Genomic DNA, 14,746 nt, shown 5'->3' with positions numbered 1-14,746 from the left:
ATTTGAACGTTAATTATATCCGGATATAATCAGGGGATATAATTTTGATCTCCTGACTGTGCTAGCTCTGCCGGAACCCTCAATAATAAAATCCCTTATGCTAAATTCCACCAAGATACGAGTAAGTAAAGCGGTCAGGTAGGCGTAGGTAACAAATGCCAAGCGTTACTTTGACCAGCTGCTTTTTTCTAAGATAAATGTTCCTATTAATTCAAAATTCAAATTCAAAATTTCTTTATTCATGTAGGCCTATCACAGGCACTTATGAAGCGTTCATACATATTTGTTTACATAATTGTAACGGGATGGTGGTAACTTCGTTCGCCAACTTAAACCTAAAGCTACGAGGGTTCCAAACGCGCCCTGGTCTAAGAAAGGTTCGAGAAGCCCACAACAAACTTAGCCGGGTTTATTTTTTTTTTTGTTATAGAACAGTAAATTTATATTTCGCTATAAAGTAAGAGCATTTCACACCCAAGCTTTTTTATCGTTTAAGTAAACCTTAACGTTATAATATGACGGCCGACTGGCGCAGTGGGCAGCGACCCTGCTTTCCGAGTCTAAGGCCGTGGGTTCGATTCCCACAACTGGAAAATGTTTGTGTGATGAACATAAGTGTTTTTCAGTGTCCGGGTGTTTATATGTATATTTTAAGTATTTATGTATATTATTCATAAAAATATTCATCAGTCATCTTAGTACCCATAACACAAGCTATGCTTACTTTGGGGCTAGATGGCGATGTGTGTATTGTCGTAGTATAATTATTTATTTGGGATTTCTCTGTAAGCTTAGGGGCACACATGAACCTTATGTGTGCCCATCAAGATCGTTGCAACCACAGAAATCTTAATAACATGTCTTGTTATTAATATTTCCTTAGTTGCACCGATCTTTATGTGCACTTGATCTTTTGAAACGAGGCGTTTCTATGGTTGCAACGGTAGAGCCAAACAAACGAAAAGACAAACTTTCGCATTTAAAATATTAGTATGAATATGTTGTTTCCATATGGGAACCTAAAAAAAACCTGCGAATGTGTGTTGTGGTTAAATGAAGATGACTCACTCGCCCGCTTGCTTGCCTCGGCCGGCGAACTTAGTTTATTTCCGACCTCAGTTAGTAGCAATGAATGTACTTCGATATTCTAATTTTAAATTCAAACGACATCAGCGTTCCTATCTCTGTTCTATTCAATTCAACGAATACAGATGACTCTATTGATCGTACAATCGGAGGGTGATGTGTCGTTAAACTCAAAATAGACACATTGTATCTACCTATTTGTTTCTTCTTTACATAGTATAAAACAATCAGTCCTGCTGTTTGTACGCGTAAACTAAGCAAAAAAAAATTACAGCAATACATAGAGTGGTTTAATAGGAAGGTTTCTATTTGTATCTTCTTTACATAGTATAAAACAAAGTCAATTCCGTTTTTGTACACGTAGATGTTATACACTACAGAAAAAAATACTGTTTTCGGCAATACATAGCGTGATTCCAGAGGGAGGATTATATATATGTGGTAAACATGCATATTATAGCTGAGGAAGCAAATAATAACATAATAATCATAAACATTTTGTAATGTAATGTCGCGACAATTATTTTTTTTGCGCTTACATTGCAAACGCTGCCAAAACCGTACGTTATAGAATAAAATAACGTAGGGACTAAGGAATCGGTTTATTAATCAAACTGCATCAGATGATCAGAGTCAATATTGCCCCGGAGCGAAGTCAGGGCGATTCGATAGTTTTTTTTTTATAATCCGTGTTTAAACAGTTTAGTTTGTTCAGCATGTTGGAATCTTAAATGGAGTTTGAACAATGATAATATGGCTTCAGTATGTTAAACTAAGCTAATAGTTTATTGTACCTACTTATCGTTAAAAGCTCTATTAGTGCTCTGTACGTATAAATAGTATTATCGGATTAGAGTTCTAGACATGCAATATAGACAGGCCGTCTGAGTATACAACTTGTAACAGAATTACGAAATACTGTTGTGCATAAGTATATTTCATAAGGATTCACCCCGTAAATATATTAAATCAAACGAAGCATATTTTATTTCCATACAAAATAATTCAAAACATTCTAAGTGTTAACTTAGGACAACCCTATTGAAGATAAAAGACCGACACGTGCATAGTACCTGCGCTACGCGACGCGTACCTAATAAAGTAAGAGGAGTCACTTGAGATGGTGATAACAAAAAAAAACCTAGCTAAATTTGTTGTGGGCTCTTCTTAGACCAGTGCGCCATAATGTTCTGTCATGCAGGTTTCCATGATATTGTAAATGCTTAAAACGTACATAACTTAAAAAGTTAGAGGTGCTGGGATTTGAACTGGGCCCCCCATACGTGAAGTCGAAGCCCGGCAATATGCTATACATATATCTATAATGACCTAACAATGTTAAAGGCATTAAGTTATAACATAGTTACTTAGTAACATCGCGGAAGACATATACTTACATATAGGAAGTGAGGTCAGCTCAAATAGGTACGGGAAGACTTCGCTAATGGACTTGTACGTTATACTTACATACTTACATACAACCATACATCAATCTATTCAGTTATGTAATTAAATAAAAAATACTTGCCTACTTGTTTGTTGTCCCTGGCGCAACGGTGAGCGCTGTGATTTTAAGTTGGAGTTCCATTCCAGTTGGGGCAATTTGGTGATTTATAATTTCTGAACTTTCTCTGGTCTGGTCTGGTGGGAGGCTTTGGCCGAGGCTAGTTCCAACCCAACCGCCAAATACGTGCCGCTAAGCAATTTAGTGTCCCGGTGCGATGTTGCGTTGAAGCCGATTAGGGGTATGACTCCACTTTAGCACTTGTGTTTGGTAGTCTCTCTGGAGATTGACTGTCGTGTGTTGTTTCATAGTTTTAATACACACATGGGCCTACCCGGCTTCTGGTCTAGGGGGGGCAAGTGAGTTAGTTTTAGGTTTGCAAAATTTTTATATCGAGCTCTCCACAATACTGAAGCCAAAACTGGACACTCATGTATCCACATTTACAAGCGTCTCTTCAACCCTATGTTTCCACTAGAACAGGTAGAGCAAAACGAAGGCTAGTAGAGTAGTAGGTATATTAACTAGTAAATATTTTCTACACGCCTGCATTTGCCGCACGCACAGTATCATATGACATAGCGTGTTCGCTGATGCTAGGTAATTAGTCGAATAGCATAACATACGTTTGTGCCACTTAAAATTAGCGCTATGCAATAGATAAAACTGTTTGTCATCGTAAAGTTACGGGTGATGAAACTTTAATATTTAATGATGACCTCTCATTGTGATACATTCACCTTACTATTATTATTATTAATATTTGACGGTCGAGTGGCTTAGTGGACAGCGCCCCTGCTTTCTGAGTCTAAGGCCGTGGGTTCGATTCCCACAGCTGGAAAAGGTTTGTGTGATGAGCATGAATGTTTTTCAGTTTATGGGTGTTTATATGTATTTCTTAAGTTATATATATTCATAAAAATATTCATCAGTCATCTTAGTACTCATAACAAAAGCTACGCTTACTTTGGGGCTAGATGGCGATGTGTGCATTGTCGTATTTATTTATTATATTTATTTATTATTTATTAATTTAGTATATTCATTAAAATATCACTTGCGTTAATGGTGAAGGATAACATCGTTAGTATACCTGCATGAATGAGAGTTCTCCGTAACGTTGTGAAAGGCGTGTGAAGTCTACTCACGTAGTCCAACGCAGTTGTCCAGCGCGTGCAAGGAACATGTCCTACGAATTGCTGCTCTATGGAGAAAAACCTGAAGCGTCAGCTATGCCGTTTAGCTTCATACGTGATGTGCCTAGGCTGTAATGACCCGGCAACCACGTCCAGAGTAGAACACATCAATGCTGCTTGGCAGAAGAAATAAGCGTGGCGGTAGTACTTCCCAGGCTAGTCTGTCACAAAGAGTATACTACTATTGAAATATTATATCATCGTATCAATCCATTACCGGCGTACTACAGGGCACGAGTCTCCTACCGCAATGAGAAGGCGAAATTGCGGATTGTTGGACTCTATACGCCTTTGAAAACATTATAGGGAACGCTCAGGCATGCAGGTGCACTTTGATCCATCATCAGAAAGTGATCTTTTAGTAATTAAAAATCAGTGAGAGCCCAGTGGGTAGGACTTCGACCATTTATGAAACAATTGATTATTTTCTACTGATCTTTATAACTTTAAAAAAATATCCTCCATTTTCTCGTCGGTGAAGTTAGTTGGTCATATTCAAATAAGATTATGGAAAAATAAAGATAAGCAAGCTTGCTAGTTTAGCTTTACATCAGTGCTGGAATCCAGCTTTACGTAAAAAAAAATCTAACACCTTCGAATGTTACGTTCACAAAAAACATTAACGCAAATCGTGACATGATAGTGTTTTTTTCTTGTTTAATTCCTATACTTTGCCGTCTTCCGGAATCAGAACCTTGGTATTAGTAGATACGACACAGATAAAGATATTCAGAGAATCTCTTACTTTCCGCTTTCGTCGCGTTTCTCAATGTACCTACCTAGTATCGGTGACTAGGTAGGTACATTGAGATATTACATAAATATTTAAGAGTGTGGTATATAAGAATTGATAAGATTTCAGAACGTTGCAGCATCGTGACATCAAAAGCAAATTATCCAGTTCCACTTTTTTATAGATGCATGAATAAAATTAAACAAACAAGAATAATCAATAATCCGTAAATATGTATACTATAGTTTTATTTTTTATTTTATCTATGTAGTAGTTATAATACATGAATACATTTTCTGTTTTGTTTCTTCCATATTTCACACGGTATACTGAAAGTAATGTTGTTTAATAATTAAATAATTAAATATTTGTTTTATAAGTATAACCTAAAATAAAAAATGTAAAACTAAATAAACAATCTAAAAAGTCTTCGAAACCACCGCAGCGAGGCACAGTTCCTAAGATGCTGGCACTTGGCAGCATTGCCCCTTTGGAAGGCCAAAGTAATTCGTTGGCCAAGGTAACTGCCAGCTCTAGGATCACCGGTAGACTCGATAACACTTTTCGATAATTCTTTAAAAAGAGCTCGTGCCTCCGGACTACACGATCCCAAAGTCTCGACTCCAAAAGGCAAAAAAAATGAAACTGCTATCCAGGTTTTCAACGGTATACTTATTTAATATGTAGTATAAGAATACATATTAAATAAGTGTACATCGGAAATCCATTCAGTAAGGCTTCAATTTTAAGGTTTATGAGTAGGTATAAAAGTGCAAATATGCAAACCTAAAAGATCAACCAACCTTTCCATACGATGCAGGTCACAAGTTGCCGTACATAAATAGGAGTTTAGCACTAGGGACAGCTCCCATGGGATTCGGTCGAAAGGATGAGCTCAAAATCTATTGCGACTTGAACCGGAGGTAATATCTACATAACCTATATACAAAACTTGCAGTCCTCTGCGACCTCACCCGCGTACAACTTCTGAAAACTTTTCCATACAAATGTTTATAAGGATGCTAAACGATTTACCCCGACCCACGGCGATGACTCTCCCGCCTCTGCTATTAGCGTGTTGTTAAATACCATTAAACCATTCACGAGAAATTATATCAAGTGACAGAAAAAGATATGGGGGAGGAATTTTCATAAATCCTGAACTATGTATATTACTATTTTAATAGTTAACTGAATTACAAATTTTAATCGATATGACTTTGAAAAATATGGAGTCACCCACCCACTATCTATTTAACCCGCTTAGGGGCATAAATTTAAAAAGTTATATAGCTCATGGCCTTCCTAAAAATTGGGCTAGAAAAGAATGTAAACATTTTGTGAATCCGACTGGTTATTTGACGGCCGATTGGCGCAGTGGGCACCTACCCTGCTTTCTGGGTCTAAGGCCGTGGGTTCGATTTCCACAACTGGAACAATGTTGGTGTTATGAACATAAATGAATTTCAGTGTGTGGGTGTTTATATATTATATCATAAGTATTTATGTATATCATTCATTAAAATATTGATCAGTCATCTTAGTACCCACAACAAAAGCTACGCTTACTTTGGGGCTAGATGGCGATGTGTGTAATGTCGTAGTATATTTATATTTATTTTATATTTATTCCATAGTCCAACCAAACAAAAAAAGTTCAAACAGATTCCTTCAACAAACTTAGCCGGGTTCAATTTTTTTTTTCTTTCAGTTCACGAGTTTTGTTATGGAACCTGTGTGTTGCCTGCGTTTATTAAGGGTTTTCAAACTCCGTGGAAACCTTTTGTTTGGGTTAAAAAGTACCCTATGTTATTCTCCGTCTTTTCAACTATCTCTATGCCAAATATAAAGCTGCAGGGCTAGCATGGGCGGGGGACATTTTCTCCACGGGGGAAGGATATAACGTTTATCCCCTCACGCATTTATATCCACCCCCCGAGCATGGGCACACGGGTGGACAATATATCCACGGTGGATATAATAGGGGAAAGACGAACCCCCGGTAAATGTCAAAAAATAATTATTCTAATCTGTGCTCATGGTTTTGACAAATAAATTTTTCGTTTTCTGTTTTGTTTTAGTTGTCTAAGTTTTTTATTGTTTTTTTTATCTATAAATGTTCCTCGTCTGCGGCTGTTTGTTTATATTATTTATTCTGGATTTTTCAAAGTGGTATAAAACCTACCTTTCGAGAAAATAAAATGCGTGCTAAAAAGTAAGTCTTCTATTATAAAATGTTTGAAAAAGTGACTACCTATTGATTTAGAAGCGTACCTAATGAATGAATGTTTTACAGTGAAAGTAAACAGAGACGTTAATCATCAAGATCCAATCCTGTTTACATTTATCAAATTATTGATCTTGTACTATTTTATTTAAAGTTGTGCTTGCCTTTTTCTATGGCCCATTAGTTGACAAATTTGTGTTTATTCAGATCAAGAAGTAATAATTGCAAATGTTGGTAGATTTCATGCCAACCCACAACCACCTTGCCACTGGGGAATTCACAGGAACTCTTAGGAGCCAAAAGGGCAGACTCCCAGTGGCAAATCTTAGTCATTACTGAAGGAGCATGGGCCAGACGGGACGGTCAATCAGTTGAAACAGTTAAGTCAATTTTGCGGTAAAGTAAGCAAGTGCAAAAAATTTAAATTATTTATTAGTGTTGTTGGTATCAAACAAGTCTTGCATAATTTTTCTTTTATTTGCAGACGTGGCAGGACATTAAAAAGCTGCAACAGCACGGGGACGCAGCACCACAGGCAACATATACATAGTATACATGTTGCTGTAAAGTCAACCAAGTGAAGAATTTATTTATTTTCCAGAGTAGGTATAGATGGAAGAATGCAGGATGCTCATTTATCACACAAAAATAAATTAAAAAGGATGAAAAGGTTAATTTAGAAATTTTATTAATTAAAATATGTATTTATAAATCTTTCTCTTTTTTGTCGAGCAACTGTTAACAATCTTGTTTGATCCATATTTGATGTCTGATGTCGTTCTTCGCTCGTATTTACAAAATTTACTGTCATTTGCTCCATTAGAGTTCTGAAATATACAAATTATATTATGCTCAATACTGTTGACCCAAATTAGTAGGGAAAATTGTATGTGAAAATGCAGGATCAATGATTTATAAGGAACCATTATTATAAGATATAATTTTATAATATTACCAAACATTAATGTGCCCAATAATAATAAGTTATGGGAACTTAAATATTATTTAAAGTATATATTTACAATACACGCCTATAATGATGCATAATATTATAAAGTGTTATGCAGGCATATATAAGTGGAGATGCTTTTTCGGGACTGTAATGAAGCACCCAGTCAATCCCCAAGCTGCGAAATGTGTCTTTGAGGTACCTTTCCACACAGTTTCTTAGTGGCAGTGCCAGTTTGTGTACTTCTCTGCAGAACTATTTGGTGCAGCTTCTAAATCGGGAGTCATCATCCAAGGCTCTAGAACATAGCCTGAGTCCCCAATAAAATTCTACTTTGTTATTTAAACATGTAAATTAATTCCTACTTGTTTTGCTTTTTCAGATTTTCTCCAAGATTTTAATAAAATGTTGAATAGAAATATATGCACAATCCTACACTGTAATTTGGAAATGATGATTAACTAATTATCAGACATGTTAAATAATTTATCAGACATTTTTTTTGTATTTTCTTATATTTCATTACTAAATACAGTATCTACTGCCAAGTTTTTGTACTAATTCCTCAAATAAACAATTTTATTATAATGAGACATTGTTTTTTGTATATTCATATAAATAATTTACCAGACTAGTTGTATACAACATATGCAGCAGAATCCTAGGCATGTAATTTCTAGGTAATTATGAGGAGTATAATATAATGATATAGGTAGGTGTGTAACTTTTTTTGATTTGCATTGTTTCCCTTTTATACTAGTAAATGGCAACAATAAGTAAAGTTTTCAAAGTTTGCACATTTTATTTAAAACATACATAAGATGTAGTACTGTCTGATTCTACTTTCATACAGCTGTATCTTTCATATTTTACTTTAGAGTTAATAAATATGAATTGGTCATGGACACACACCACAATCTGTAAAACATATTTTAAAATTATTAACTTACTTGATTGTTTAAGTTTTTGATAAACTCTAGATCTAAATAATTTGTCTTTACCAGTTGAACATCTATCGTGGATCTCCAGAGTCTGTTCCCGGGAATAATATCTACTTTGGCATTAGTCTAAAATGAAATGAAAAATAATTAAAGTACCTAGCATTGAATATCTTTGCTATGTACTTATACTGAAGTACTAAGTACTGACTAATAACTTTATTATTAAAGTAAGTATATCTATATTTGATGAGGGGATGTCTGCCATTGCCAGACGGGTGATCAGTCCTATGTAAGGACCATTCCACCCTATTCCCCATGTTTGAGACACAGGTTTTACTGGTGTCCCGGCAGGGTCCTGAAACCTACCAGTCTCTTTGGTGAACCTAACAATATCCCCTAAGTTGAGGTTTGCTAGGTCTTCTTCACTTATTCTATCCTTACCTTGTAGTTCCCATCTTACCAACACGTACAAGGGGCACTCAGCTATAAAGTGAAAACTAGTTAACACATCACTGCACTCTGAACAGGATGGGATTTACTAATGAGAATTATTAGGAAGTAAGTACCTATATATACTCACATACTGACAATAGCTCCAGTAATTTGGGTCAGTTATTTGCTGACTGTTGTTTGAGCAACAGCCATGGTCTTGACCTGTCCCCGCTGATAACTACCGTCCGCTAATAGCCTTAAAGATGTGAGAACCTAGACAAAAAGTGATTAGCCATGTTTTTTTTTAAACCTACGTTCATATATAGATGATGTCTTTGCACAAGGTGATTTTAGGTACTTAATAACAACTTACTTTTATGTGCACTGGTAGTCCATCGACAGCATTTAGTGGTTAGTGCCTCTTTAAGGTCCTCGCACGAGTACAGCACACAATTTTTACCCATCCGAAACAAGTGTTGGAACTCTGCATCGGGAAATTCGAACGGATTACTGGCGTCACGTAGGTATAGATCGCCGGTGTAATTTTCGTTCAGATTTCTCCATTTCACTTGAATAATAAGAGCCCCAGAAAGCACGAGACATGTTTTTTTCGACTTTAATTCGTTAACAGAATTTTAAACCCACGTCTAAGGACGGGGATAAAATTGTCTCTTTCAAATGTCAAAAAAGGATAGTCTTTCCCCTTTCATTTCTTCCCATGCTATGGGCGGGGGATATATATCCACGAGAAATGTCAAACGGGGATAAATTTATCCTCTCCCCTGTTGCCGTGCTCTGGCAAGGGGAAAAGATAATTATATCCCTTGATAGAGGATATAATCGGGGGATATCATTTATATCTCCTGCCCGTGCTAGCCCTGCTGCCCGTGCTAGCCCTGCTGATTGGTTGCTTAGGACACCCTCAGGAACTTAGGACAGGTGTAAGGAAGGACAAACTAACAAACATACTTTCGTATTTATATTATAAAATGAGTATAAAATGAGTTTTAAAGTTCTTTGACTATTATAAATGTGGATTTAAGTCTGCAGCATACAAACTTGTTCAATTAGAAATTGTTAAGGACGTTTACGTACATACCTTTCGCGAGACCTTTCAAGGTCGTTGCAACATGAGTCAAACGGCATAGACCGGGCGCCAGTCACGAGTCACGACTCACGATTTCACTGGAGCTTATACCCCATTCTACTCCAGGTTTACGTACCAAGATTTGATTATATCTAATTATAATTCTTTATTAAACCACATATTTTATATCATCATGACGTCCACTGCTGGACATAAGTGTTTTCCAAGGCATGGGGGGAAAGCAAAAAACTAACTGAGAGTCAACCAAAATTCAACAGGTACTTAATATTTTTTCTGACCGACTCGATAAACGAATGCATGACCTCGTGATGCGTGAGTCCAGCATACAAACCAATAGAACAAAGACCCTATAAGTATTAAGTAGGTATGTAGATGATTTTATAACATTTAGGGCCTTTCAAATAAACATAGAATAACTTCGGTATAGTTTCGCAGTGTTTTGTAACACTTCAACTGGTAGCGGCTTTCAAATGTACAAAAACACAACTCAACAATTGCGATGTTATACCACGTCTATTTATAAGGCGTTAAACAAATGCCAGTGGATCCTTATTGCTTAAAGTTACGTCCAATTATAAAGCACAGCGTACGGAATAGTAAATATTCCATATTTTAAAGTACATTAGGTACTTGAAAGTGTTTTTATTATGAACCCTAAATCAACCATTTTTGCATGCAGTGCATTGTGTATAAAATCAGTAAAAACACCCAACGCACATATCACTTAACATACGCGTAATGTTGTTAGCTCACAAACATTGCCCATTTTTCCTATTTATGGTAAACGTTTAGAACATTAGAGGTAAAATAATTACTGTCAACTGCTGAATGTAGTGAAGTGAACCGTCTGTTCGAGAAACACTACTTAAGTGGAGTGGTTCTTGATGCTTCAATATTAGTGGTGTACACGGTTTCTGTATGATCTTCATTCTGTGGTTGCTTACTTATTTTGTTCTATCACATTTCAGGGTCTACGGACGTTGACATGCCGTCGTCGCTACTGCACTCCATCCAGAACCAGATGCAGAGCAAGGGCGGCTACGAGATGCCTTACGGTGTTAAGGTACGATCAAGTTACGAGATTGATAATAAATAATAACCCTCTGAACTGGAGCTTAAAGAAGTGTTTGTATCCTCTTTGGTCCATGCCTTCAATATTCAAATTTAACAAGTTTCGTTTCATGTGAAAGGGAAGAAAGAAAGAAAGAAAATAACTTTATTACTTTAAAAAAGGCCACTCGCTACTATATCTTCACGCTAAGCAATTAAGATGTCACCCAGTGCCTCCGCTTATTGGACAAAACTCAATGCTCAGCTAGCAGAAACGCCAGGATAACGCTTGTCATGTGTGGCACCTTGTAAAAGGTTCCAGCTCAGCATTCTTATCAAAGCCAGGTGACGCATACTTATAAAAAAAGAACACAAAATGTGGTGGTGGTGTGACATGTTTTGTTCATAAATTTCTTCATCTCTCGCTTTTAGATGTGGCAAATCAACAAGGGATATTGATATTATTACCTCTCAACAAATGTTGTTGAAAGTACAATTTTAATCTATGGTGGATTGGTAAGGCTCAGAACAATGAATGTCTATTCAATATATGCACGCAGTGCCTACCCAAATTATTTTATGGGATGGCAATTTTTCCATTTTATGCCACTTTCCTGCTTTATGCATACCCTGGTCGAAACCCTGTGCACGCCACTGATATGATTTTCAACTCAAATCCACGCTGGCCAAGTGAGAATGGGTAAACTTCGCAAGAATATTATCATTCGAACTTTCAAGCATTTAGGTTCCTTCACGATGTTATCCTGCACCTTTGGAGGAACCGTTTAAATACTTTTTATTAATATATTTGTTTGTGTTCTTTTCAGGCTTACTGAAGATGTTAGCGAGATTATCAGAGACACTAGTGACAAAGAAAACAAGAGTGAAAATGTTTTGAATATGATCTTGACATACGTATTTATTAAAGAACACTAGTGTGTAGATTTAGTTTTAGTTTTGTTGTGTACAGAGTAAAACCGGAGTCAGTTGTATATCTGAGTTACCTAAAACCGCGCACAGAAATGTTGTGTATAATAATGAATAAGGGTAGAGCCATACTCAAAATACGTGATGCGGCGTGTATTTTTCGTGGCTCAAAGCACTCAATACAAAGTCGCAGTCGTTGATCTATAATCTATTAAAGGGTACTCTTAAAACAAATTTTAAAGTGCAGCAGTAGGGCTAAGGCTTTCACAAACAGTGAGAAACCACCTTTAGATTTTTACTCAGTCGCGCTGCATACCGAAGGTCGATAGCCGAATCATGTGACTATACTATAACCTTATTTATGAAATGTGATATACTCGCATATTATCTGAATTTATGGTACTCACTCAAAGTGCGTTTTTTAACCAAAACTGGAAAATTTGCGCCAATCAAAAAGCTATGCGACTATCACATTGGCACCATTGTCCTAAGAAAATCAATTCAATGTATTTTCATTGCAAGCAACAGTACCTTTATTGTTATAATATATGCTCGCTCGCAATCCTACCATACCACAACTATAACATATCTGAAACTTGACCCTGATAAGCTGATCTTCTCATTCGCATGAATTAAAGACAATTGAATCTAGACTATAAATGAGAAGCCTTCTTAAACTGCTACTGTGACTTTTGTAAAATAATTTGCTAAAATTTTTTTTTGTTTAGTCATCTAAACTAGTTATACGACTTCCTGCGGTGCTTTATAAGTTTATGACAATATCTGGTGGAGTTCATTACATAAAATGACGTGATCTGGTAAGGGAGGTTTCGCATTCTGTATTTTATTGTAATTATACCTGATATTGGAGACGTTAATTACCCGCGAGAAAATAAATGTGCACTATTAAATTATAGCGTTCCCCTACTGTATAATTGATAATCCATCTTTATGTATCACAAAGCCCAGTTGGTTAAAAAGTATCGCTTCTAGTAGTAACATTTTAAAATAACAAAATATAATACTTACTGCAAAACATTTCAAAATATGACACAAAATATCAACTCAACGCCTACTCGACTCAGAAATTCATGTCAAAAATTTGACATAAATTGGGTTTGTTTTAAGTATGGGCACCGCATGGCACAATATTTTTGAATATTTATTTCATGTCATTTTCAATACATTAATTCGAGTCGAGTCGCTTTTGTGCGAGAATGCTGTAAAATGAATATAATTTTCTTACACAATCCGATCGATTGACATGAAAACATAAAACAATTCAGTGTCAGTGTGTATATCTAATTATATCTTTACAAAATGCACTTTTTCAATTAAGTCTTCAATGTCATACAGAATCAAGGGCCGGGTAAAATAACGTGAACGGAACTCAAAATACCAAATCATTGTTCTCATATTAAACTTCGTAATATACTTGTCTATACCTTTAGGATGTAGATTTGTAAACTGTGTGTGTTTAATGTTTGTTAGTTGACTATTCTCATGTTTAGAGTAAGATGTTTGTACCGTTATTATCTCACTCCCGTAATCACAAATTTTACTAGTATCTAAGTGCATCCTGATCAATACGAAGTGTGGATTCCAGAAATCAAACCAATCAGCATTTTATCATCTTTTTAAATCCGCGCTATTAAAGAATGGATTTCTGAAAGGCAGCCGACGTCGTGCTAAACCTATTCTTTAATAGTGCGGGCGGTTTACCACGTTAGTACCATTAAGGAACTTTAATAAAAAAAACTTTCTTTCATGGTAACTCAGAAACGTACTTTGGACGATTTATTATGCTCAGCATATGCCGGACGTTACAATAAGTCTAAAGTTTGTTATTGACAGGCAATGTGGCTTCAGTAGGGCATTAATTTAATAACTTGTAACACTAAATAAGAATAAGTGTAATTTATTTATTTCATGCTTTTTCTGTCTGTTTTTGTAAACTTTGACCAGGAAATTTGAATAACCTGTTCTGGGGACGCCACTTTTGCATGGCACAGTGTATAGAAATTTTTTTTTTTTTTTTTAAATTCCTGTCAGGTTTTACGTTTGTATTTATAATCGTTTTTTTTCACCGATAAAGATTACCCATTTCTGCACTAACTAATATTTATATTGTCTTTGGACTTAAAAAATGGCAGAACTGCAATAATAACAAGTGCGGTGATTGGATTGAAAGTATGTACTTTCGGATGCACTGTGAGAGTTCACAGTAAAGTTTGTAAATACGGGTGCTAATATTGTTGAATATATTATATACCTATTAACAAAGTCTTCATGCCCGAACATTTTTGGGCATACGAACGACTGCAATGCCAGCAAAATGTTCACGACATGATATGAGTAGATGCAAGCTTCGCTTCGGCAAGAGTCGTTCACGCTTTTTTTCAAAGCAATCAATATCAATTTAATAATCGATACTGAAGCCAAAACTGTATTTTTATCTATCCGTCGGTCTGCGGTTTACTACCGTACATTTTAAAGGGAGTTCATATATTTTCTGCGAGATATCTGGAGGCAGCTGCCCTCCCCTGCCTCCCCCTGGGTACGCCCATGCGCATATCCGTTTTTATTAAGCAAG

General features: G+C 36.1%; 1 protein-coding gene across 1 annotated transcript in view; it reads left to right on the top strand.

Moving 5' to 3' along the window:
• The window catches only part of LOC120633660 (CDC42 small effector protein homolog), a 59,154-nt gene extending 44,979 nt beyond the window's left edge, over positions 1–14,175 (top strand). The window contains exons 3-4 of the mRNA XM_039903962.1: positions 11,145–11,239; positions 12,054–14,175. Coding sequence (XP_039759896.1) covers positions 11,145–11,239; positions 12,054–12,062 — 104 coding nt within the window. The 3' untranslated portion in view covers positions 12,063–14,175. The remainder of the gene's footprint in view (positions 1–11,144; positions 11,240–12,053) is intronic.
• The last annotated feature ends 571 nt before the right edge of the window (positions 14,176–14,746 follow it).

The sequence above is a fragment of the Pararge aegeria genome, chromosome 22, assembly GCF_905163445.1.
Source record: "Pararge aegeria chromosome 22, ilParAegt1.1, whole genome shotgun sequence".
Lineage (NCBI taxonomy): Eukaryota > Metazoa > Arthropoda > Insecta > Lepidoptera > Nymphalidae > Pararge > Pararge aegeria.
The sequence above is the reverse complement of the archived record's forward strand: the minus strand, read 5'-3'. Positions and strand labels throughout refer to the sequence as shown.